Source organism: Bombus huntii, chromosome 14 (assembly GCF_024542735.1).
Source record: "Bombus huntii isolate Logan2020A chromosome 14, iyBomHunt1.1, whole genome shotgun sequence".
NCBI classification, from domain to species: domain Eukaryota; kingdom Metazoa; phylum Arthropoda; class Insecta; order Hymenoptera; family Apidae; genus Bombus; species Bombus huntii.
Genome location: NC_066251.1, coordinates 5,356,858 through 5,384,260, shown reverse-complemented (window position 1 = coordinate 5,384,260; position 27,403 = coordinate 5,356,858). Strand labels below are relative to the sequence as shown.

At 41.5% G+C, this 27,403-nt stretch overlaps 2 protein-coding genes across 2 annotated transcripts in view; one reads left to right on the top strand and one right to left on the bottom strand.

Moving 5' to 3' along the window:
- Positions 1-20,213, top strand: part of LOC126873587 (uncharacterized) — a 34,857-nt gene extending 14,644 nt beyond the window's left edge. Inside the window, exon 2 of the mRNA XM_050634629.1 lies at positions 17,335-20,213. Coding sequence (XP_050490586.1) covers positions 17,335-18,331 — 997 coding nt within the window. The 3' untranslated portion in view covers positions 18,332-20,213. The remainder of the gene's footprint in view (positions 1-17,334) is intronic.
- Positions 19,949-22,781, bottom strand: LOC126873588 (uncharacterized). The gene has a single exon (XM_050634631.1). The coding sequence runs from the start codon at positions 22,732-22,734 to the stop codon at positions 21,772-21,774; it is 963 nt and encodes a 320-aa protein (XP_050490588.1). The 5' UTR covers positions 22,735-22,781; the 3' UTR covers positions 19,949-21,771.
- Between the last annotated feature and the right edge of the window lie 4,622 nt (positions 22,782-27,403).

The following is a 27,403-nucleotide window of genomic DNA, read 5'->3' as shown; positions in this document are numbered from 1 at the left end:
GGGAAAAAGACTTGGGAAGTTTTAAATATTTCTACCTATCTTAAAAAAAGAAGAAAGATGTTGAATAAGACATGTTAAATAAGGAGACCAGTAAAATATATGATGGCCAAGAAACCGCACGAGTTTAAAGATTTTATCTTCTCGAACAGGAAATCGTACAGCTGTAGCAACCAAAAATCTTGTACTCCCACGATGGATAAATTGCCTGAATTTCTATGAATTTCTGCCAGAAACACGTGTTTCATTCGTAAAAGTTGAATCGCACGCAAGTTGTGTAATCCACCAGTAAGACTATACAGCCTTGTGCGATCAATGCAACAGAATGATACACGAATACACATGGAAAAACTAAATTTCCCTAGTATACAATGAACTATATACCACCGAGGTAACTTGACTTCCTTATCATTCCTCGTACGATCCATTGCTGGGATACTTCTATTAATTACACGTGGCTGGTAAAAATTCCTGGTATTTCATTGGCCGCGTCGAGAAAGTGTTTGGAACGAGCTGTCGTACATTGAAATTCCTGGCTTTGTGGAACGAAAGTGCATTCCCCTGGTTCTTTCTTCGCTTTCAGCATTCCTATCGGATCGCTGTTCTGTCACTCGTCGGAGGGAATCATCGGTGTCTGAATAGCGTCGAATGGTCGTTCGAGGAACTCGATCCTGGCCAGCAGTCGAGCGAGAAAACGGAAGCTCTTCTCGCAGAGAAGGAAAAAATAGAACTGACACGAGAACGAGATTCCTGGGATCGTTGCTGCTTCCTCGTTTTATCGACCCAGCCCGACCACATCAGATTCCGCTAACAGTGTCGCCGGTTCTCGATGCACCTCTGGCGATTATTGATATGGAAAGGCTTTTGCCTTCCACTACACGCAATATTCCCTTCACGCGCGAACGATCTTTTTTCTACCTTTCCTTCTATGCATCCCCTAGACTTTGCTCATAGCGAAGTTAGCAAGCGTGAACCTCCTCTACACGATGCTTCGCAGTTTGACAGTGTAATTCAGGAAATAATTGTTTTTTATCGTCAAAACTTCATAGACGTGTAGTGGTTTGTAATTTTTTACGTAAGCTTTCTATAGACACTTTGTACTTTTTATAAGAGATAAATATTACCAGCTGTATTAGGTATAATATTTAAACTTTAATATTACAGCGTATTCGAATTTTTCTGGGATTATCGCTATAAAAGGAACTAAAGATTAGATACTAAATATCCTACGCTATCAAAGATGAAATAATTGCCAGCTGGTAATGATTCGTCCTTTTTTCCGTGACAGAATCTACCATCGAAACGAAACGTTATGAAAGGATTGACGCGAGAAGTACCGTTGTGAGATATTATAATACATGATAATCGTTAATGTGATCGAATGAAAAGAAGCAGTGGTTTGAAATTTAGAAAGGTGAGACGACGAGGAACGTGTTTACGCCAGATGTACGCGAAGGAATCCTGTGGCGCAGGTGCTAGGAGAGAATTTTGAGAACCACTGTTACTCCGTTACTCGTACAAGAAGACACTTCCTTAGTAGTCTCGGAGCCGAAGTGGAGCCAATTACAAGAGTTGCGCCAAGAGTCTCGTTGCCTCGGAGCCGATCGTCTGGCGAACAAACTTGCTTCGCCAATTGCTCGCGCCAACGCTTTGACAAATTCTCTCGGCACGGAATTATCTTGTTCACTGAACAAGTACAATAGAATCGACGATCGTCTCGCGATTGTTCCGTAATTAATAGTCGATCGTCGATTAATAACGTCTTTCTACCGTGTCGTTATCCGTATCGTTGAACGCCGTGTTGGGAGCTTTGGTTTATCATCCGGTCGTATTAATTGCTTGCAATTAGCTAATTAGCGAATCGTAGGTCCTATAAGTGCTTAACTACGCCAATTAACGTGCTCACCGGTGCAGTAGGAGAGGATGAATAATGCCGGATGAAAAAAATGCTCCGGTATCTGATACCTGGTTAAGTAACAGGTTCCTCGAAACGTTCAGGATGTTACACACGCTGGATGAATGCGTCAGATACAACGACGATAGATACTGCGGGCTCTTATGGAGCAGAGAAGGGAGAGAAAGGCTACGTGACCAAAACAATGGCCCCCATAGACTGGGTCTCTTCGTAAGACACAGTCGTGTATTGTTTGACATTCAGTGTATCCCCTTATTTTCCATCCTATCCTCGTTTCTTTCAAACTCTCTATATAGTCTCGTCTTTCTTTTCTTTCAGATCTTTTTCTTTTCGATCGTGTTTCAAGTTTCTTCCTTATTTTCCTCTTTTCCCCTTTTCTTATTTCGTTTCGTTTCGTCGTTTCCACGCTTTCTTTTCTTTAGGAAACTACAGGGTCTCTATCGTATATCGCTTTTGATAGAAGCAATATCGGTATATTTTCAATCGAGCGACCACTTGCTCCCTTTGAAGTCTTGGAAGCCGTAGATTCGCGCCCAAGTTCTCGATACGACGTTTCGAGCCACTCCAACCAGCTCTATTGTGCCTGTTTAGGGTGCGCCAGCTTCGGGTAAATTACCTTCAGGGGTTTCTCTTCAAGGAACTCGTGTTTCTTAATGATAGCTTAATTTCGTGCCGTTTGGGGTGCGCCTTTTTTCCACGGAATCAGAGGGTAAATCGAGCTGTATATTATATTTCAAGTATCGAAGGGAACTCGCCGCGATCAATCTCTGCTTCCGTTCTCGGAATATTAATCGATAATTTAATAGGAATTCCTAGGGGAGGTTTTAAGCGTATCTGTCTGTTGGACTGTTTAGGGGAAGCTTTCCTTTAGTAGTTATTGAAACTTGATTTTAATAAGATTGTCTTTTATATGCGTAAATAGAATCTTAGTTAAATATGTATTTATTTCATAATATCAATTTAATTATAATAGAAACACATCGGGAAAATACACGAATAAGTCACATTTATAGAAAAGCAGTTTTAAGATTCACCAATCGTCAATCAATTTCATATTATCAAAATTGTATTTACATTTGGTTCCGGAACTAAATAGGTGATTTTTCAATTTCTTAACAATTTTTTAAACGTTACACGATATTACAATATCGAAGAATATTGTTTGTCTTTAGCCTCCATAAAACTTGATCAATTTATCAGCTACTGTTTAAAAATATGTAGTGAAATAAGTGTAAAGTGTAGAGAAATAAAGTAAAGTGTGAGAGAGTCAAAGAATAACCACATTTTAAGGTAACGGACAGAGATGATAGAGGATTTTTTTAATTGGAAGATACGCCATAATAAAATTATACTCGTCTTCGAGAAACGTTCAAAGGCAAGTCTGCATATGTCAAGTGGCAGTAATTGATGTCAGTGAAACCCCTCCGTACGTACACATGCGATGTTCTCGAGAAGCGTGCGACGCGGGTGGTGCGGAATCTAATGGCGAGATATACGTTTATGGCTGGTGAATTTACGATCGATGTAAATGCGGAGGGAGGCCCTGTCCCTCTCGAGCTCCTTCTTCCGCAGGATCGTTGTTTGCAATTCGCCGCACGTCACTTTCACGGCAGACAGGGTCTAAAGGCTCCTTTATCGCTTGAGATTCGACGTAGATATCGTCGTCGATATTATCGTCCAGGATATCATACTACATCTTCACGACTCTGTTAATCAAATTATTATGGAATCTTGCCGATCATCACTACGATACACTCCTCGTAAACAAATTACTTGGGAATTTCGATTTTTATGCACATGCGTTTTTTCTTCTGATGGCTATCTTTTTAAACACTTTTTCCAATATTTTATAAATAGCTGCTGCTTTGTAAAAATCAAATGTCTTAAAATTTGAAATTATTCATTTTTTGACAGATCGTTGAAATCTGGATAAGAAACATTAAGATAAACTGTATTTTACAAATTTTGGATATTTCGAATATACAACACTGGCTACAATTATTCTTCACAAGCGAACTGATAATTAGAAGTACATAAATTTTATAAGTTTTATAAGCTTTTACTTCTTGCTTGCTTAGCTGCTGCGATCCTTAATAGGTAATACGATGGTCAACTAGACTTCCTTTAGATTTTGAATTTTAAAGAACAAGCATAAGACTGATATTTATTTGTTAGTAAATCTGCAACTCGCACCATTCACAAATATTCACACTATGTGTACAATAGCGAATACCTTTCTTCTTCTTCGATATCCCAAAGAAGAAAAAAGGTGTTGGCCATTATACTGTAACAAACGAACATAAAACTGCATAACCAATTAGTTCTACGGAAAGTCATAACCGTAGATGTCGCGATCACATAACGTTAAGTTTATGTTCCAACAATTTCATTATCCATATTTTCTGTGTATCTTTCTTTCTTCCAAGCAATATCTTAGTCAGTGAGGTTGAACACGCAGAAGAGGTGGTTTTGGTCGCGTTACCCGGCGTTCGCCCATGAAACGAAATACATATTCCGGGATTCGTGGCACGTAGTTGGAAAGCACAATCCGTGACCGCCGGATGCTTTCAGACGGTTTTCCACGTAGCGAACAATTTTACATGACGAATAAGTTGGCGGTTGGTGAGTTGCATGCCTAGTCTCGATAGTAGTAAATCTTTGTCGCATCCGACGAAGGAAAAGTTTGGAGAGCTTGCATTTCTCGTACATTACACTATAGGAAATTTATTTCTGCCATCAACCAAATGACCGAGCTAATGAACTTCTCTCCCTTCCTCTTTACGATTCTACATCGAATTTCATAGTCCGTCGAATATTCGCGCGAAATTCAATTAAACGTTTGATTTATCGCCAAGTGTGCCTGTGTTCATTCCTTCGTGCCCTTTCCAATCTTCTGAAGTTGCAACGAAGCCTCGTGTATCGAACTTGCTTTAATCCTTTGCGAGACTAATGGGACAATATGTCTTGAAGCAACTTTTCCAACGACTGCTGGCTTGTTAGAATTTTCCTCTCTTCAGTGAGGTCTGTGGAAACGTAGAATATGTAGGCAAATGAGATTGCACATTTCGTTTGAAAAATCAGATTCGCAGTATTCGCGTGTTCTGGCATAATATAGGTATTTCAATTACATGTTACAATAATTTTCTCCTTTCTATATCTCGCATAAAATTCTCTACTTCTTTCTTTTAATGTGTTTTCTTTGAGTACGGGTTTCACAGTAGTGCCTAGAGGATCCATGTCTCTGCATTTGACGTATTGCATTTAACCTGCATCTGACATACCGCATTTAACTTGCATTCGACATATCTAGTTAGTTATTTTTATACCGCTTGTGTTTTTATGCATCATCTCTAATGTGATGTCTAGGAAAGCTTTCAAAGTACGAGTTTCAGTAGCCGCGGTTCTTTGTCCCTGTATCATACATTTAACATATCTGCTTCCTTATTTTTATATCACTTGTGTTTCTGTATATTACGCCTAGTGTGGCGCCTAGTAAGAGCTTTCATGAATCTATAATATACGCTGTGAAACAGCTTTTGTATTCTGATAAAGTTAACCGTAAGAAGTACCATAAGAAGATGGTCATTTCTTCCTGATTCTTGAATTACGACTTGGAGAACCGGGAAGAGATCGACTTACAAAAACGTCTGCATGCAGAGGACACGATCGACTTTTCCATCTCTTCCTATTGCCTCTCCTCTTTTTGTCTCCATCTTTATACGACTTCTTGGCAATGCGTGCGGATTTAATGGGCCGTAAGGGAGGGTTCACGCTATATAAGGCGACGTCTGCGCTACGTAGAATCGATGATGCTCTCCCACGGTGCGTATTCTTACTTCTTTTTTCTTCCCTCTCATTCCTCCCACTTTCATTCTCCCTCGTTTCTCGACTCATTAATCAATGCTGGCGTAAAATTACTCTTCATTTCTGATAGCGACCTTGTTAATAGCAGCGAAGCACGATCGATCAGCGCAGATCGTCACCTGATTAGGGTAGATCCATCGTAACAAGCCGCATCGAGGAGAGCCCTTAATAGGTTTCCCGAGCACAAGGATGCCTTTTCCCGACGCTAATCACTGCTAGATACCTTTCCCGGTTACTATCCTTTCGCGATACACGGAAAGCCACCAGAACTCTAACCAGTTACCAGCGAACATCGTTTCTTTTGGATTTGTAACGTTGTTACGTTCTTGACCGTAGGTCTTGTGGCAAGAGCGGTTGTTTGAATCGAAATTTATGTACGTATCTTCGGCCGTCGTTGAGAGAACTATCCCGACCATGCCTTCGAACAATTCCAATTATATGGAGAGTTGCCGACCGCCAGTCTTCTCGTCAATTGTCACAGCTGAGTCGATACCCCTACGGACCACAACGTTCGTTAATGCGTTTTCTCGAAAAGGGGATGCGATTCTGCTCATGGACATTAGACCGAGTCTCTCGATTCGCCACCGATGTCCAACGAAATACGTGGAAATCTTGAATTCTCTCCAGAACGATCGAACCGGTTGTCGACCGGTTTGCCGTTTAAAATATATAGATCCTGTCTACGAGCAAAGGGGAAGAATTCTCATTTTGCTTATGTTTGGCAGATGACGAGAACGTACAGTGAACTCGTGACATACTTTGGTCACGGTCACGGTTATCTCGATCGTTATTTTACCGAAAGCACATAAAGATGGTCGAGGTATTTTCAAGGACGTTGCATAGAGAAACGGTGAAAGAGGCAGCTGGGTGATTTACAGACGTCGCGGCGGCTCGATGCGATGCAGTTCTCGGCGGAATCGCGATCTCTCGCGTGGGTAGAAACTATCGCGAGAATTATTTCACGACGTAGCTCCGCTCGACCCCGCGACACCGACATAATTGAAAACTGGTGAAACGACGGTCCAAGAATTTGCATGATAATTCCATCCCCTTTGCTGCTTGTGATTTATGTCAGCCGTTTAGATGGAGAATGCTCGCGTGAGTTTTGCATACCGGAGAAGTAACGTCGCCTAGGGTAGATTCTAGCTGGTGACTTCGATGCCTCGCGAAGTCCAGTTGCGACTTTAGAAGAATTCTTTTGTGTGTTCATTGTCAGCTTCACGGAGGTATTTTGGCTTTAGGGAAGAGAAAAATCCAAATGAAAGTTTGCGATTTATTGGTCAATGACAAATTCGTGTAGAACAATTTTGGGGTAGACGGATGGTTGTTAGAATTCTCATTATGTAATTTAAGTCTTAATAGCGGTTGTAAAAGTTATTTGATTTTTGTATTTGTTCTAAAATTGCAAAATTCCAAAGGAGGATTAATTGGTGAATTATTGCGCAAAAGCACCCGGATAACGAATAGTTTTCTAATCATTCCTAAGTATAACCTCGCCTTCTGTCACGTCGGGCGACCCTCTACCTAGACCAGGCCATACACCGCGGGCCAGACGGAAACCAGATGTCCGCTCATCCTTACTGCGTACACTCAATAGTCTTAAGGATCCATCGTAAATCTAAGAAATTTGCTAGCTAAGATCCTTCAGATCGAACAAATATCGTTTTTCCAAATTATTTTCTAAAAACTATTGTCTACTACGGCTTGACAGGGGAAAGTTAGTTTTTCTTATGTACGATGCTTCCCACTAGCAACTTTCTGTCGAGGGCGGCTAAGACCCTTCCTAGTCCACCAACCTTCGTTTATCCAATCAGAAGCAATGTATACTGCCCTCACTTTCCTGACCAAAAATGTCACGAACAAATCCGATGCTTCCGTGCGCTAGACACACCCATTGCTAGCTTTCCTCCGACACAGCATCGTCACTGTAACTTTACTTCTTCTACAACGCTAGGAAAGTCAACGTGTCAAAAACGGATTAGTCTATAAAACTATAACAAAACTCCAAGAGCCTTGCTCTATCATCAACGAATATTGTTCCAGTGTATCGCATCTCTATACGCTAACTCATTGTCGACGATATATATTATAAGCAACGGTGTAACTTAAGTGGAAAAAATATATAATTTATAACTCTGTGAATCACAGTGTTATACCCTCTCAACCACCCCTATTATCTTAACGGAAATCAGGGGATCGATCAACTCGTGGTGTCGATTATCATAATCGTAACGGGAATTTACGACTCCCGTTGATGTCTGTCTTCGCGATTGCGTCTCCCCGCGATTGGTCGAAAATACACCTTCTGTAAATATCCCAATACGTACAAACAGGGATGTAAATCCGTGATTCTACAAGATGGTCGGCGAAAAATCATCATGGTTCGCTACCCATACAAAGTGCATCACGAAGAGGTTAAGGTTAGAGGATCTATTCCACAGTCGGAAGGAAGAAGTTAATCGCTATAAAATGTTAGCCCGGCGCAGTCCAAACAAATTCGGTGCATTGAGATTTATGGACAGCACGTCCGCCTGTTTCCCTAGCCGATGCACGAACGCGCAGCGCCGTGTTCGCATATGAGTACGTGCACGTTCGAAACCATGCTCGAACGGAAACCAATAAATTATTTCAGTCACGTTGAATCGAAGCTGAATTCCACCGTAGCACGCATTTACCGATCACTGTCATTTGCCTGTGGCGAGCCGCTTCCACTTGGACATCTATCAAACCGCGATCGCAATTAATTTTTTACACGTTGCCCCGTGTGATTACGGGTCGTCGGTGATAATAGGTTGTCTGTGATTGCACGAGTCACAGGAAGAGGACGGTTTCTAATAGACACACGAGAGCCATTGGTACTCACACACAGCGACGACGTACCTGGTCTCCCGATACTTTGTAACAATCAAGCACTTTTCCGGCCATGGTTATTCCGTGGTGAATAATGGCGATTCATCTTCATTGACTCGCGATTGCCTTCATCGTTTCTTGCATTCATTCGGTTCTTTTGCTTGATCTGGTTAGATAGTAAATTGTATCAAGATGAAGCAGCGTAAAATCGCTTATCCATCGCACGAAATCCTTAACTAGCTTTCGATGGCATGCGTCGCGGTTTCGATAAGAACTAGACAGCTGACCAAGCCGCGGATCAGGGTAATTTGCCACGATCGAACGATCCACGCGAAGCTATTCGATCCTATTACCTTTATAACCTGTGTTTCTTGCTTAATCTCGTCACGTGCGTACGAATGATTTAGTATTTATTTGGAAATGCTGCGTATCTCCTATCGAAATTACAGCCAGCACGCGGAATTCCGCGCGATAACACGTAACTCGCATTACCGCGATATATATCTTGGATCTTGCCCCATGCAGTACGCTTCGAATCATCCTAATCTCCGTTTTCGAGGATTTTATCGCACCCTGTTCTTCGTTCCATCGCTTTTCTCCTTTTCTTCGATTGTGCATGCGTACTACGACCGCTGAAAAGTATAGGGACACTTGCTTCATTTTCTTTTTAATGTAATCTAATTTAATTACAGAAACAGGTAGAAAAACTTTATTAGAGCTGACATATAGGATATTATGGCGATATGCGGTAAAAGAATCGACATGTGTAAATATTAAACATTATAATACATTTTTGTCTTTTATAAACATAGAAGTTTTTTTAAAATTGTTAGAGCTATGGTTAGAGGGTGGTTCTAAGAATAATGTTTCAAACATTTGGACACTTCAAGTCGAATATATTTAATTTTTATATATCGTTGATAAAGTTTAAAGTAAATAATTAAAATTTCATGTGATATACATCTGTTGCTTCCACAAGAATTGATTATTTAGGGGTCGTATAATAGGAGTCTATTGATTTTTTCTCCTGCATATGATTTCTCGTTTATGTAGTAGAAGTCCACGTTCAAATAAGTGGATTCAACTAGCAAGAGATCGGGTATTCGCTAAAATTTGGTTTAAATAAGTGGAATTTATGCAAACGGAGTTCTACTGCATTGTTAATCGAGCAAAGTATCACATATTTATGAACAGCAGTGTAGAAGCATGGCTTTCTACGATACGCGTGTGGCTGTGTCTGATTGATCATGTGAGCTTGAGCCTCACGCGCGAGCACGTGTGCCGTTCGCACGAACTCCACGACGAGGGTGCACACTCGATACGAGCCTCGTGGACACGAGTCGGAGTCTTTGTAGTCGACTATGGTCAGCCTCTCTGCACCGAAGATCACCAAGGTGAACAAACTCCTTTGTCCTCTCTCTCTATCTTTATCACTCTTACACGCTTTTGTTTCTCCGTCGTGCCACGGATTAATACTCTGTCGGAACCACCGAATGATTCTCTCTCAACCACGGGATTAACACGGCCACGGTACGCGCCGCCGACGAGCGTGAAACCGCGTTCTCGTGTCGATGACGAACATCGTCGTGGTTTATAGTCTGTTTCACGCATCGCCATGGAATCTTGCGAATTATACTCGAAGTTTTTACTCGACCTGCAAGTATACAGCTGGTCGAACGCATTAATTTCACAGCTTGATAATTACACGCGGTAAGGTTTCGAGAAATCTACGAGTTAAGCCGGAGATCCACCAAAAAGCTAGGCGGATGATCTATGCTATGCTAAATTTCATTAAATACGTCTTATTTATAGCAAAAATTAAGCTACGCTATGCGTTAAAAGTATTTGGTTCAATAGTCGAGAACAAAAATAAGTAGACAGTGGATATCAATGAAATTTCGTTTATCGCATATACGTATAATGGATAAATCTTACATAGGTGACACTAGGATTAGTTTGATTGAACTCCATTTATACTACTTTCATTACCTGTTCAATCACTTTTGTCCTCGAATGTACATATTGAAGGAGATATTTGTAAATTTAGTCATAGGTTCAGTTTAGCTTCCCAGTGAATCTCCGGCTTTACACTTCCTCCCGAGTTAAGCTCTGTCAGTATAATCGGAAGGAAACCACCAGAGTCCGAGAAAAGGAACGTCCTTTTCACGAACTCGGCATTTCTGGAACGGAGAGGCGGCTGGGAATCTCTCTTGCTAAACTCTCCAGGAATCTGAAATATCCAATGGAGCAAAAAGTCGTTTCCTGGGACGAATCGTTCTCGTTTCACATAGTTTGCTACCGTAAAATCGAAGTTCTGAAATCGTACCCCGGGGCGTTTCTCCCTGTAGACTGTGGCTGAGCAATTAGTCCATCCGTGTAGCCTGAAATCACGAGATTAAACTCGGTTCACAGTGAGGTTGACAGTGAATGAATGACAAGGGACCTCGTTGCTTGTTCAGGGATAACTCGTTACCGTTTTATAGTCGGTTGGACGAAACATCTCGATGGATACAGCAGAAAGTTACACTCTTGATCCTAAATCTTACGATAATGAAGTAAAGCTGAAAGATCATCAAGAAATTATTACTTTAAATCTATTCATTTCGATCTAACCTCGCTTCGGCAATTTGATCAATTATGTGTAATAAAATTAAATTCTTTTTACTCGTTCACATTCGCCGCAATTACTGCCTTGATCAGTTTTAGTACTTCTATAATTAGTTCACTGCTATATGTATTCGATTTTTCAGTGAGAAGAAAGTGATTCCTGTATAATTATCAGCAATTTTACCAGTATGTTCAGTTTATTCGTCAGAACATTAAGTGAAAGTAAATACATAATTATTAATTCATTATCTTTTTGTAACCCTTGGAAATAGTATTTGCACTAAATCAAAATACAAAGCATGTATTCACAATTATTTGAGGCTGCTTAAGTAGCTACAAAAACAAGACGAAAATGTGCTATAATACATTTTCTAAGAGCTACTATCCTTCTCCATACTTGATCAGCGTAGCTTTCATATCTTGATAAGTTAGGACTCGCGACGCGTATCAAGAATGGCTCGCGTGGATGCGTTGCATCAACTCGAGCGAGTCATTCAAGACGAGATGAAGGAAACGCGGGACGTGTACGGGTGGCGAGTTGGCTTTTCTCGCAGTCGAATGTTAACTCGACCAAGACAGAAATTACAGGCTTGCCGGGCCATTACAATCCCGCGGCAACCACCGACGTCTCGTCGTACCTGCCTACTCGTTCCTCTTCCTCTTCTTACCCTCTCGCGCCCGAGCGCAAACGCATTCCGCCTCGCGGTCAAACGAATCGGCCAACTGCCGTGTTATTCTCTCGTTTGAGCTTTCACGTGATCGTAAGCAATTTGTTCTTGAAAAGCAGCTCTTAGAAAAAGAGGTGATCCAGTCAGGCTTATATCGCGAGAAAGTTACTTGGTGTAGACCACGGTCGCGTTATTGAATCAATCAACCAAGTCTAACACTTATGTGGAAGGATCTCGTGTTAAATTTTACGTTCCATGTACAAAAGCGAATAATTGGTGTCTGTGAGAAAGAAGACACAGGAAAGTTAGGTAGTCGATGAAACGGGTCGATAGGCCGGTAATTATGTGGTAAATTACAAGAGTGCCTAACAAGTACACCGAAAGAGAGAGTCGACGTTAGGATGGTGCACTTGGTCGGGTGTCGGCTAATGACTCGAGCTTTCATCTTCTCTGATGGAAACGTTACGGTTCGCTAGAACGAAAGCGTCGTAGATTGCTTCATCGGTTTATTAATAGACCGGTATGGTTCTCCAAATCTGAATATCTATATTCCACAATCTTCGGAATTTTTGCTGTCCAAAACGAGTTGAATGGTCGTGTAACGTGTTATAAATAGGTTTTTTGGTACTACGAAACGTCATAAATAATTTCGTCAGTTTATCAGTAAATCTGAATACGTTTTAAAGTTTTAGGGCTGTTTGTTTAGTTTCGAATCGTTTCGAGTGCTTTTGTAACATGTTACAGATGGGGATGTTGGCGATATGAAACTTTGTAGATTATTGTATCTACGTTTTAGAGTTATTGAATTCTCTGTGGACTTGAAACATACCAAATGCCTGTGTAACACGTTACAAATGAGAATTTTGACGATACGAGCATCCTTGGAAATCCGAAGATCTACATTTTAGAATTTTCGGAATCTTTGTGAACTCGAAAGACATCGGATAACTTTGTAACATGACCCAAATTGGAGAACTTAAATAAGGCGTAAACTCTATAGATTATCTTATCTATTCCTTAATAAATCTCTATTCTTCTTGAAATCTGAGTAAACATGAATCTTCGTAGTCTCGAAAACCATGGAACAATTGTGTAACGTGTTACAGATGGGAATCTCGGTGATACAAAGCGCTGTTCGATATCCCATCTCGGCTGATCGGGTCAGGTCGAGAAGCCAAAGTGAATAACCCGCAAAAGCCGATCCGGCTGATGATCATGAAGATTAATCTCGGTTCACCGCAACACGCCAGTGTTGTTGCTCCTTTTCATTTTTCATTCCATCGGTACGACGACGTTGCCCCGTGTCTCTTTTTCCGTTTCCCCCCGTCGTTGCTGTTGATGCGTGTTGAATCGTCGGTCTTTCTCACGCATGTACAATATACACTCGTATGCACACGCACGTGCTACTCCGCCGATTGCACGCCGCCTCTCCACCTTCTCCCTCGACCTGTCTTCTTCCACCTCCGGTTCTCCTCCTTCCCCTCCTTCTCCTCCTCCTCCTCTTCTTCTTCTTTTCTATCCTCTTGCCAGTTCTTTTTCATCTTTGCCTCGCCTCGCCCGTTCGGGTCGTGCTCTCTTCACCGCCGTCGATCCTCGACGCTTGCTCTTCCGCGTTCTTCTAACCTGCCAATCGTGCGCTTTCGACGAATACGTCCAGAGGTAATGGACTACCGATCGGCACACACTCGCTCGGTCATCTTCCTGCTGCTAAGCGGAATCGTAATCGCGACTGAAAACTTTTTGCCAGACTATGCTGCGAGTACGATTCGAGAAGAGTAATGATGATCGCCCTGTTGGGCATCATCAGACCTTTCGTTATTGTTACTTACTTATCGATGAGAGGATGTTGTCTTTTAGGCCGTCCTTTTGTGGCAAGGTGATTTATATATGTCGCTATTAATAGTTAAGCTGAGCGCAGATCGATTTTACAATGGTAATGTTGTACGTATGACTTGATAAATTAATATTTACTATGATTCAATGCACAGCAGAGTGCAGTTGTGTTATTAGGAATATGTATAATACTCGATGGTTTATGGTTTTAATAACCATAATAATAATTATAAATGATGCGAGTTGGACGCGATTCACGTAATTGATGTAAGAAGATCCCAAAGTAGGATCACTCCAAATTTCTGATATTTTTCAATCTTTTTCATGCGTCTGTACGATTGTGATTAGAAATTATAGTTAGAATATGCGTGTATGATTATAGTTAGCAATTATAATATTATAGTAAGAAGAATTAAATTTCTACAAGTGGCAGAATCCAATCAACAGGGATTATAGCTATATCGATGTTCGTTGGGGAATATAAATTCATCAAATCTCACAGCATCGCCATTATAAAATCGCATCAACTTGAAGGACGCGTAAGCTCGCTCCAATTCCCCTATTGCATTTGCTAAATCTTCTGCTCACTGTCGGGACGATGGCCCCTTATCACTCTCGCAGGCGACCTCACTTATTTTTCTCGAACAATGAGTTTCATTGAGGAAACAGCCCGTCCGCTCCAGCCAGAGTACGTCCTGCGTGTTTTTATTATACTGAAGATCGACGCAGATAGAGCTAATAAATGTGACGAGAGGCTCGAGATTCGAGGGAATCGTGTGAATGGAGCTTTGTTACGAACGCAAACTTGTAGATCACCCGAGACAGATATATTCGTCCTAATGAAAATCAGTTAACGAGTCTGTCGACTCGGAACGTCTTCGGGCTTGTCTCTAGATCAGGATTTCTCAAACTTTTATGAGTTAAGATCCACTTCTGAAAGCGGTAATTTTCCGCCACCCAGTCAGAGATTGCACGAACTCCAATTTCTGTCGAGAGTTGATTAATATGGAATTTAAATTTAATTTGGCATAGATCCGTGAGCCAAGAGAAATTGACCAAAAATATAACATATTTGTGATCCCTCGTGTTTCAATCGTGTTATTAATATGTTGAGTTATCTACACAACGTGTTGTCTAATCATCGTGAAAGTTAAAAATTTGTGATAGATGTAAATAGTAATTGTCGTGTGATTTTTATCTCTATCGACTTGGAATTGTTCATCTGACAATTCTTGGTGAGTAGAAATCTCCTAACGAACATGCAAGCTACTCTCATATTTTAATACTTAACGCGACCCTCATTTTAGGAATCTATGTTATAGTTCGATAAGCGTAGGACGCTCGTCAAGCGATACATATTTCTTACTGTCGACGCCTATTTCGCCTGCTTGTCTCAGATCTCACGATTTCCTCTCTTACCTCTCTGATTCGCGCGCGTGACACTTGGCTCACGTGCACGAGCGTCTTAAAAAGAACGTGCACAGTCGAGAGAATAATTTTACAACGAGGGAAATGCCTGGCTAGCATATTAATTTCGCGTGACAGACGTTCCTCGTGCTTTCCTCCTTCCGAATCCATGAAAAGTCAAAGAAAGGAATATTTATTAACTCGTTTTGGCTTCTGTCAACTTGGTCGAGCGAAAACTACCTTTGTTTTTGCTCCCTTATCCATCATTTCAGATAGTTTGTTGAAGAATCGGTCGGTGATTCGTTAGGGAGACGTCAGCATTTTCTGAATAATGCATGAGCGGTGGCGCTGGATACGCTTGAAATAATAACAGGAAAATTGCACTGGCGTCAAACGCGCAACTTAAAATCGGTAAAAATATCTCGACCGATATATCTCGACGTAGGAATATATTTACAAGCGTTTGAATGGCTACCTTTTTCGTCGAAACTAGATAGAAATTAACAGGCGGAGGTGAACACAAAACACAGCGATACTATTAGTGAAATGGAAGGCACGTTTCTCGATGCTACGCGCGAGGCATCGGTTTAGAAAAAGAAGAGGAACGGCTGGTGAATAATTAGCGAGGTCTTCCCCCGCGTGAAGCGAGTAATTAAGAGGAAAAGGTGATTTATCGTTGGCGTAGCCGCCGTACGCGACAGGCAGCCAGGCCATGGTGTCTCGATGGTTTAAGAAGCATCGTGTGTTGGTACGCGAGCTCTGCCGCGGAACATCCACGCACGTCGTCGTTTTTGTCCGGACGCCTCTCTGCTCGTAAAATTTCAAGTCGTCTCGTTGCCAGAGTCGTCACTTTTACGGTCAATGAAATTCTTCTTTTGCTCCTTTTTTCCTCGGACGTTACACAGCGAGTTTAATTTACGATCTGCCAGGTGGCTAGCTTAGGGGACTAGTTTCGTTCTTTCTAGCTTTTTCTCGAGAGAGAAAACGTTTCAACTGATAGACGAGGTCATGGCTGCCGAACCGCTTTTTCCTCTTTTTAGATCGCGCGACTTGCTAGCCAGTGATGGATTGTCTTTTAAGCTGACACGGGTCGGAGATACGTCGCGAGATCCGCTAGTCTTTGATATTCTCCAGGCGTCTTCTATGCGACCGTACCGCGTACCGGAACTCCAGACACCGCTCTGCTCTGTCTTCCGTCCGCCAGGCTTTTAGCCCCTTTACATTTATGGAAAGCGTATCTCGCCAAGCGTGGATGAGATATCTCGCGTGTACTTACATTAAGATGCACAATGGCGAATATGTAACTGGGAAAAGTTTTTGTATCCAATTCAACTTAACTTAGTTTGTACTTTTTACTCGAAATGAACATTTGGAAGTTTTATATTTATAGCACTTCAAAGTACAAGAAATTTAATTGTAGATTTTATATCATGGGGAGAAATATATTAGGTTGTCCCAAAAGTTTCTTTTGTTTCATAAGGATGCACGACATTTGTTGTTTTATATTATTTTATTGAATTATGTATAGTCCATTTTGTAGTAATAGGACAACAGGGGTTAACAAACGAACGGTTAATATTAAAAAGTTCTTCCTCAGTCATGTTCTTTTATTTATAACGTTACTATATAAAATAAAGTATTTTGAACTAATTATCTATTGAGATAATCCATCTATGCAAAGTTCTGGAAACAGTTGACTATCGTCTTAATTTTTGCTACAGTATACTGCCAACTTTGACGTTCCAGCATGTGGTTATCAAATGCTCGTAACAGCATGTCATACTTCTAAAATCAATTTGGTTTTCATCACCCTTATACATGAAACATGCATTCACAAACATTTGAAAACGAACACGTGAAATATGAAAAATATCGCAAATATATTACCCATAAATGCAAAGAAGTTAGTTCGAAAGTCTCGTAAAAGGAAGACTCATAGCGGTGGCTGCCCTTCTGATCCGCAGATACGAGATTTAATAAACGCGTAATTACAGCGTAAGGACAGCATAAATCACGAGACTCTTTTCATTCATTTTATTACGTTTTTGTCGACAACCATAAGATGGTCCACCGCGTACTTTTCCAATTACGCTATAATCTTTCAAATCCTCTCGAAGTCAGGTATTTACGCAACGGTATGAATATTTACAGCGGTTCATTTGAAATTGTGATTGACCATTCTTTTCGTTTCAGATTGCTGAGCTGCACGCTGCTGCTCCTTTCGGCCGCCATCGTCGTAATCGCATCCGAGCAAGCGGTCTCAAACTTCGAGACAGTTCACACGAGCAACGCGGCGATCTTGAATCGGCTCGGTCTCGCGCCGCTTCAGATCCCCGATGGACACCATAAGAAACGTCTTGCTGGTCCCGAGCCGCCTGGACTCGGCTCCCAGACACGGATCCACCAACCTTACAGCCGTCGACACGGACATAGAGACAGCCACGTCTACATCGTGAAGCTTCCTGCCAGTCCGCCGTACTACACGATCACGAAACCGCACAAAACGGTGAAAGACGACAAGATAACCAAAACTGGGCCGAATTTCCCCGTAGGATTTCAAGGAAACGGGAAACCAGCGAAGATCTATCACTGGAATCTTCCTGTGGTGAAGAAGATCGGCGAGAAGAAGAGACTGTACTCTCAGCTGAAGCTGGAGCAGGCTAAGAAGAAGATGGACGTCACCAAGAAGTATCAGAACTCGAAGAATTTTGTAGAGACTCGGGGCAGCTCGAAGATCAGTCAGGATCTTCCTCGTCAAGAGAATAAGAAATATTTTGATAACAACAACGATAAGATTAACGTTCGTCAAAGTAGTGACAGTCCATCGAAACACGTAAGAAACAATGATAAGAGGCTCAACTATCCTGATCACGAAGAGAAGAAAAACGAATCGACGAAGAAAAACGAATCAACGAAGAAAAGCAGCACCAACTTAAGTAACAAGACCTACAGGCTGGATGATTCAGGCGTGCACAGGATTCACCTGACGAACGAACTTCACGGCTCGAGGAACACGGCAAAGGTGAAGAAACACCGGAAGAAGGCAGCCATGTCGTACTACGCGCCAATCACCGGCAAGTCCGGCTCCACGAGCATCCACAAGAACTTCCCCGGAAATGGAAAACCGAAGGCGTTCTACGTGATGGAGAAGAGTCGCAAGCCCGTCTACTATCATCCCTTGTTACCTTAATCTCGCGTCGCGGCGCTAAGAATCTGTGTAATCACGTGTTAACGGCCCGTGAGCTTGTTAACTTATGTTAGTCGCGACTTCGCGATGAAACAAGAGCAAGGGCCGTCGTTTCGTAGGACGATGACAAAATTTTCAAAGGACTGAGAGAGTAAGAATGATCAAGAATGCGTGTGTGAGAGAAAAAGAACGAGGGATGTTCGGATGGAGTCGTCCTTGCTCGAAGCCACGCGTATCCTGCAAAAACCGTTCCACTTTTGTTACAGTTGTTAGAAGTATTAGATTAGGTTTCCCGAGACTTTCTTTGGAAAGGTGGACTTAAATTTAGGATAGTTTAAGGAAATTTTTGCAAATGCCTGCGACTGAGTTCGGTGGTACGCTCAGAGATCTAGATTAAGTCCAGGGAAGTGATCGCTGGCGCTTCTTCCTCTTTCACGAGCCAAGCACCGACGATCGCTTCCTGTCGCTACGTTTAACTTGTATAATATATTTTTATAAGTTTTAACAGATACTTTTTCTATCGTATCGTCGATGTGTGCCGTTTTTTACAACAAAGGAATAAGCCATCATGACTGGTTGTCTTATGAGATACGTAAAAATTATGTTAACAATGGAAACAATAGAATAATGAATTTGCAGTCTCGTAAAGCAATCGGTCACGAGCGAATTTTTACGAAAGACTGGACAATATACCTATATATACCCCTCTCGATGGGATGCACATGCCTTTTACTACGTATAATCGCGCAAGGATTTTTACTGGTTCTTTTTTTTTCTTTTTCTTTAATAATGAATTGCAGAGGCGCGAGAGCAGCAGACATTTTTTATATTCTTATATCGTATGTTATAGGAGGAAGCTCAATTGTATCGAACCATGGCATTCAGTGTAGTGTAATAAAAGTATTTATAGTACTTTGTACAAGAATGCGTTGGCTGTTGTGTGTGCCCGTTGAGAAAGAAGCAAAAGAAGAAAATCGGCGAAGAATAGTACTGTTTATGCCGCGAGTGTCAGCCGTTTAGATTCTTGCTTAGAATGAGAACCGCTCTTAACCCGTTACAGCACATTTGCGATAGTATCGAGCCAACAACGAACCCTTTGCCCCGAGGGCCACATTTTTTGATAATTGACCATCTAACTTTGAAATGACCAGAGTGCCTATCTTCCTTCGTCCAACATCTCTTTTTTTTTCTCTCAAACCCTTTAACCAACGTCTTGTTTGTCATCCGTGACGAGAATTAGCCCCTCGTATTCTGATCTAAGAATCATTTAGCGACTCGTCGTAAAAAATTAGTTTATTTCGAACAAATAGAAAGGTTTAAAAACGACAGATCGTTTATTTCAATGTAAAAGCTTTAATGTGTTACGTGTGTATTTTTAAACGATATGTTCTCCGCAAATAGGAAATTTATTTGAGGAAAGATACGCGAATTCCTGGAAATATCATTGAGGGAAATCGCGAGATTGTATTGAAATTCCATTTGAAGCCGGCTTTTCCGGGATGTCTGGCGGTGGTGTTATCGCGATCTTTGAATTCAATCTCTTTGAGCAAGTAGCATAGATCGCGAGGCATCCCCGTAACCAGACAGGATATAATCCCGAGTAGACTCGCGTCCCAAGTCAATATTTGTGCTACGTGAGAAGGGGAAACATATGAAACGCGTTTTCTGGTCGACGCAGCCGACTGGTAAGAATTCTCGAAGAACACCAACGTTCCGCTTTCTTTGGTAAAAAGATAGAGAAAATGGAAATTATCGATTGGAACTTTCGTATATTTTTCACGTATTTACAAAGTAAAAAAAGGAGGAAATTTGTGTAAAAAAAGTTTAGTGATAACGGCATATAAATTACGACTTTACAAATAAATATATGCGATTAAGTACATTATGTTATAATACTAAATGCTTCGTGATATCATGGTTTCACTCAAGATATAAAACAATGGATAGTTATATATTAAATTACCCTAAATGGTGCTTGAGCAAATAGTCATCATGATTTCTTCTGCATAATCAGCTAGCTATATATAAATTATATATACGCATTTTTTAACTGATTAACGTATAGATAGACGCATATAAGTATTGATACTCTATAAATAGAAACTATACACTTAAGAGTAACAATTAAAATTATACATCTACTCGCAATAGAGTCTGTATCTCGAGCAACCACAGCGATACGTCTTAATTATGCAGAGTGGAATCAATACCAGCATACTGAATCAACGCAACATGAAAATCAGAAGATATTTAACTGCAAAAATGAAAAACTTCACGGCTGTTACGTTTACGTTTCTCATTACGTCGTTTTATCTTCCACACTGGTCTTTATCGTTCATTTCTCGTTCACCATACAGGGATATTTCTCCTCGATCTCTTCCCCTCTACTTTAAAACGCACTTCCACCACTGTATCTTGTACAATCAAGGCATCGAACTTGAAAGCAACGTATAAGGAGAAAAAAAGATACAAATCTCTACTAAAGAGATCGTATTAGCTACGCCAACGACGTCCATCATCGACGTGATGAAATTTTTTAACAGTCCGTCTTAGGGAACTGGCTCCACGGTTCCCGCATAATCATACGCGCAATAACCTATACTCTTAGATGTAAATGTAACACAGTATAAATCACTAGTCAGCCTGTGTAACTTCTATATCAAGGCCGTAAATACGAAAGCTTGTCGCTGTACGAATATACATGTTCCAAATCCCGTTCAGACCGGTCAAATTTCTTGAATTCAGGCGATTCAATGAATAAAGAACAAGCTTAGAAACTTGAAAGAACATTTCAAGAAGGTATACTATCTTGAAGAAGCTACGGATAAGTTTGAGAATCTTTTCACAAATAACTACAAAATGAAGAATTTAGATCTTGTAGGATAACATTGACATAGACCTATTTTCTAATTTTTGGCGACGCGGAGATTTCATAACGATCGAGTGAAAAATATAATTTCGAGAAAAACGTTAACAGAGCTTTCAAGATAATCCATTCGTTCTAGTAACATAAGTCAATAGTATGACGCGTTAACGCGATATTTCACGCACCTAACACCGTAAGAAAATTAAAAACGAGGCTTTGATTTCTAAAAGTCCAATAGTATATCCCCTGAAATCTAGCATGCTGCAAGTTCAGTCAAGGAAAACAACTTCAAGTTGCCTGAATTCAGATAAATGCACTAATCTGAACGAAGCGTAAGCGCGAGTGTAATTTCTAAGCGATCGAGCATCACGATTCTCTGGCACTCGCAGTTATACGATTCGAACGAGAATGGCGAATCGATTCCTCTCTCGTTTCACATTTCTCGTGCATACGCTCGTCGCTTCTCATCTCTTTCGCTCGAATCCATCATCATCCGGCAATCAAACCGACGATTTGTAGGATTCGAGGTAGCCGTGGTTCGTTCCACGTTTCGGTAGCAACTAGCTGCCCCGTGTCTTCAATAGTAGGAATTATCTTGCCGGTAGTCGGGGTACCGGAAAGCCTGACGTGCCCCTGCGGTTCCATCAGACTTCAACAGAAAGAAACTGGTAGGCTTGCCATTAAACGTGTACGGGCCCTTGTCCAGCTTGTTGACCAAATCGTCCGCTGGTTTCTTGGTCGGCTTTAAATTGCCCTGCCATTGATAAATCGATGTTGGTTTCCCATTGCTCACAAAGTCCGCCGAAACGCTGTCCAGATTGGTGATTGGGCTGTCCGTTGGTTTCTTGTTCGTCTTCTTTTGCCATTGGTAGACCGACGTCGGTTTCCCGTTGCTTACAAAATCGATGGGCAGCTTGATGAACGGGTTAACGGATTGTTGGTAGTTTGGTTTCGGCCTTCCGGGTCTCGTGTACGGGACATGCGGCCGAAGGCTGGCTGTGGAGTAAGTGGGCGGTTGCGAGATATAGCCTAAACCTGGCACGAACATGTACGGCGTGGGTGGTAGCCTGATGTAAAAGATGTTGCTTTCCTCGTATCTATTCGGATCCGACATGATTCTTTCTTCGGTATCGAAGTTGTTGCTGGGATAATCGATGTCGTAGGGGACGTTAGAAAATGGAAGCTGTGAAACGAGAGGATAATTGACGAAGATGGCTTTATGCTTCCGATTCTTCTTAGTTGCTTTGACTTCGTTGGATTGCTTTGAGAAACGGCCAACCTCAAGCTTGCCTTGATTATTATCTTGAATCGAGGCTAGCAACGAGGATTTCGACTCTTTCGTTCCACTGTCGGTCTTCTCTGATTGCTTTTTTGTCGACTGATTCGTCGCGTCCTTGCCGGTGACAATCGCGGGTTCCGTGGAAACTGGAACCGCGTCCTTGTTCCGAGGGAACAATCGAGCGTCATTCAGGGTGTCTTGGAGCGGCACCGCCGTCGTCGATGCCATCGCGCAAACCAATAAAGTAGCCGAGATCTTCATGATGACTGGAAAAAACCAAACGATTTCATTGTTTTTACCTTGAACAACTAGCACAATTTGTTGAAAAAATATGCTTACAAAGCAAATTTAATAAGAAATATTTATGGAAAATGTCTAAAAAGTCATCATCGCATGTGTTATATAAGTATATGTTAAAACAAAACTGAAAAATGATGATTTGATTTATCAAATGATAAAATGATATAATGAAACACTGAAATGATATAAAATGATATAAATGATATGACAAAATATCTGGAAAATCATTTTCGCATCTGTTATTGGAAAATTTACGCTCAAAATATACGTCAGAGAACGTCTGTTCGATTCTCATTGCCAAACGATCGTTCGATACAGCTATTGGAAGAAGAGGCATTGGAACTACATCAACCATTCACCAAGCATTCGAGGAAAGGCACGTATAATCCGGCTTATGAGTACTTACGAGTTGCCTCATTCTCGAGCAGAAAATCTGATTAAGTTATTATCCCTGAATACTTTTTCGCTCTTAAAATATCGCGCTGAGCCTTTCATGCGGGCAACCTTTCCAACAGTAGATACAGTCGTCACAAACTCGCATCCTAAGAGCACGCGTTACCTCCGAATTAAATCGACTAATCGTTTATTTGGCGGGTTAACGCGACAAGCGGATGACATTAAGCATGCAAAACGCGATCCCGCTGAAAGATAGGGTGGATGCGAGCGAATCATCGGCGAACGAGCCGAAACAAATCGTCGGCTCGTCCGGCTGAACGTGCCCGAGGACAACTCGTTTTCTCGGGAACGGTGTGCCGCAGTATGGAAGTCTCTTCCTCCTTCATTGCGCGGCACCGGCTGTTCCCCGTAATCGACATCGAATAAATCACGTAGCCCCGTGGCGGCAGCAGGGAAGCGCATATAAGCGAAAACGCAGAAAAAAACGAGACACTGGATGCGCACGCGGGGAAAGAAAACGCCGCCGCGACGGGGACAAATTCCGCGCGCGTGCATTCCCCGCGTCAGGCTTTCTTCTCGCGGCGCAACCGTAGCGCGAACCAAAGGGAGAAGAACAAGAGCATCAGGAATGATAATTGAAAGCGGGTTATAAAATCGTCGAGTCACGCATTCCTGACCAGAGAGAACTCCTCGAAGACCTTGCAGAAGGTCGGACGCACAGAGAGAGAGAGAGAGAGAGAGAGACAGACAGAAAGGGAGATGGACCGAAACAATCCATTCAGTACGGATTTCGTAATAGGGTTTCTCGTATGCGTCGAATGTTATTTAGCAGATAGATTTGGCTATTTGCTTTTGCTAATTCTTAATTGCTAGAGATTTGTTACAGCGGTGATTTTGATTTAGCATCACGCGACTTGCTGATTGAATCGCTTCTAATTGCGAGAGTAACCGCGTAGTAGCTTGTGTCAAGTGTAGGGTCCGCTATTTCTTACCGCGATGACTGGCGAAATATCGCATCTACCGGTTGTTTATTATTTCGCCACGTTGAATCAGTCGGTATCTTCTTTCTTTTTTTTCGTTTCTTTCTTTTTTCTGTTTATTAAACTATACAGGTTTTGTACGAGAGCGTGTAATCGAAGTGGCAGGGGTTGGTTAATAGTCTCGAATTAGAACGTTTTATCCTCGGTTCTGCTCTCGCGTTTCCATCTTAAACGGGTGTCGAGTCGATTGATTCTCATCTTTCACGCCGCGCCAGATGGATATTAAAATCGAGCAATTAAAGTCAAGCTCGTCGGCCCTCGTGCAACGCGGATTTATGAGCGTATAGATGGTAGAGCGGCAGCGCGATGTAATTTTCTCGGGAGATATTCAGATTCCAACGAGTATAATTAACAGTGTGACTGATCGATTTAAAGGATAATGGCGGCCCGTCAGCATTTACGATTAAGTACCGGTTGATTGTTACGCGATACCTCGTTATTACCGGCGTCGGGTTCCTTTTTCTCGAACCGCTGTTAGTAAGGTAAACCAACTACCTTTTCCCTGGCGGATGATGCAGTCAGCTTACAGAGACCTGTGTTATCCGCCAGTGGTCTTGTTTTATAGCTGTCTTCCCTCTGTACACGGTGGCAACACGCTCCATCTAACTTCGCTCATCCCGCACAGGTTTTGCATAAAATTTCAATTCATCATTTCCGCGGGAACACCTTGTCCGATAGAATTTTTCCTTTTTACATGTGCTCTTTTATACGGAAAGTCCTATGACATCAGCAGTTTTCGAAGCGTCAAACACAGGACGGAAGGATCTTCGAGCTCTTGCGTCTTATCCTTTCGTGTCATCCTTACCTCCTGTCCTCTTATACCATCCTTCCTACCCTTCAAAAATGTTCCAGGTGATTTAAGGAGGTCCTGGGTACTTATTTCGAAAAGTATTAAGGATTCTCGTCGATCATCGAAGATTATGACGACGAAAATAATACTAAGCCGAATTACATACGAGATTCAAACCTGTCCAAAGTCGAGGACTCTTTTGGAGACTTCAACGTCTGCACAGGTCGTTTTTCATCGCGGCCATTTCGAGCACACCGTTATTTTGCCGAAATGAACTGCCCGAATACGCAGATGCGCGTATCTTTTTACGGGCATCTTTGTCAGGAACGATACAATGTGCTCGTGACAGGAAAGGCGAAACCAAAGTCTTCGCGTGCACATGTACTCGATGAGAACGTCCGCGGGATGGAGGTTCGACGTGGCGTACGGCTCGTACCTTCGTCACGTGTCATTAGGACTACTCTTCGGCCTTTAACTCCTGGTATTGAATAAATTCCCCTGTAATTCTTTTTGGAACTTCGAAATAGCACGTTGGAAATAGCACTTTATATGTTACGCTTCATTTTATATGTTAGGAATTTGTAAAGCAACGTTGCTTGGATAGCTTCTATAGCTTGGATGGGATTTATGGAACAGTCAATTATCAATTGGCCACTTTTATAATGATTAGCGATGCTTCGTTTTTTCTCCGAGTTACATTAAGGAGTTTTTAAGCTTGTATAGTGGTAATGATATAGGATTGTACGATGGTCATTATCGTACATTTGTATTGTAGCGAAGATACAGATAGTATAGCTGATAGTATAGCCGAAGATAAATTCGAACTCTTTTTGGAGCTGCGAAATAGCACTTCCACGCTTCACTTTATCAAGTTAGGAAATTTATAAATTGATATTGTACCGCTTAAACGGGATTTATGGAACAGGTAACTATAAAATGACCACTTTTATAATAATTAGCGATGCTTCGCTTTTTCTTCGTGTTAAATCAACCAGTTTTTCATTTTGTACACTTGACCATCATCGTACAGATTTGTACGATAGTAACGATCTAAGTAGTATAGATGTAGATGCTGGATAAATTTTCTTGGAATTCTCTTTGGAGTCTCGAAATAGCTCGTTCACGCTTCACTTTGCAATTTATAGAGTGATATTGTACCGCTTCGATGGGATTTATAGAACAGGTAAAGCATAAACTGGCCACTTTGATAATGATTAGCAATGCTTCGTTTTTCCTCCGAGTCAAACGAACGATACTGCTTGGATGATGTACACCCAAAGATATGCCATTTCCGCAATTTTAATGAAACTTGGAGACATCTGCACGTGCTCAGGATTTTGACCTAGCCAGACTGATTCTCCTCGTTAATCGGAGGGAACTGCGGAGTTGCAAAAAGTTAGAAAGTGGTGCGGTATGTAAAGTCACCGGGTAAAGTGGGGATAAACGATGCGTTATCAGTGGTAAATGGGCGCAGATTATATGGAAGGAGGCTGATTTTATCGATTTTGTCGTGCCATTACGCGCAGTCGAGCAATTAATTTATCGCGTGAAAGATGATTTGGCATTCCTCGATATGCCGTCGTACTTTCTTTAGGAAAATTGAGCCTCTCCTCGCCGGCCATTCGCTTCTTTTTTCTGTTGCTACTTTCTCCCTAACCTTCAATTTACGTGGATGAAGAGAGAGGGAGCAATGACGGAGTAATGGCTATCCCATCGCATTGTTGACCCGAATAATTGCACGTTAATCGCAAATGCGCTCTTTGAAGCGGAAATCAGGCCATTTTTTCCGTGGATTTCGAGAAGCGAACGTGTACATGCATCCGGTATAAGACTCGCGTCGCGGTTGAAGATAGCTGTCTAATCACTGTCCAAGTCATTAAATCAAAAATACTGCTGGATGACTCTTAATTATTCGAGTTAATATTGTTCATTTTTGCAGATCAGCTTGTATAGTTTTCAGATGTAGTATAACATAGTAATCGAAGTAGCTAAATGACAGAAGATGTAAAATTAAGTTACAGAAAGAGATGTGTCAAAATGTACTTGTTTTTTTCTGAAATTCAAAGAACCGAGTCCGAACTGCAGGATGGCGGTGAAATTCTAACCAATCCCTACCAATTTATGTAGTTCTCCTTAATAAGACGTATTACTCATTTTTGAGTGCATCAAATTAGAAAAAAAGAAGCACCATTGACATTTGTGTACCCTACCTTATTTAAATATTTTGCAGATAGATAAGCGACATTCTCCCTAAGTAAGGATCCTTAAGAATTTAAAAACGTACCACGCCCATCAAAGACACTTACAAATTTCGAAACTTAAAATTCTAATAACAAAGGGTCCTTAAGAATTTGGAAATTGAAAAAAAAATGATTAAAATTATGACTTTTTTACGGTTAGACAG

Bases quoted from the DNA above. Each gene is read 5' to 3' on its own strand.
- LOC126873588 (XM_050634631.1), bottom strand. From the start codon at position 22,734: ATGAAGATCTCGGCTACTTTATTGGTTTGCGCGATGGCATCGACGACG.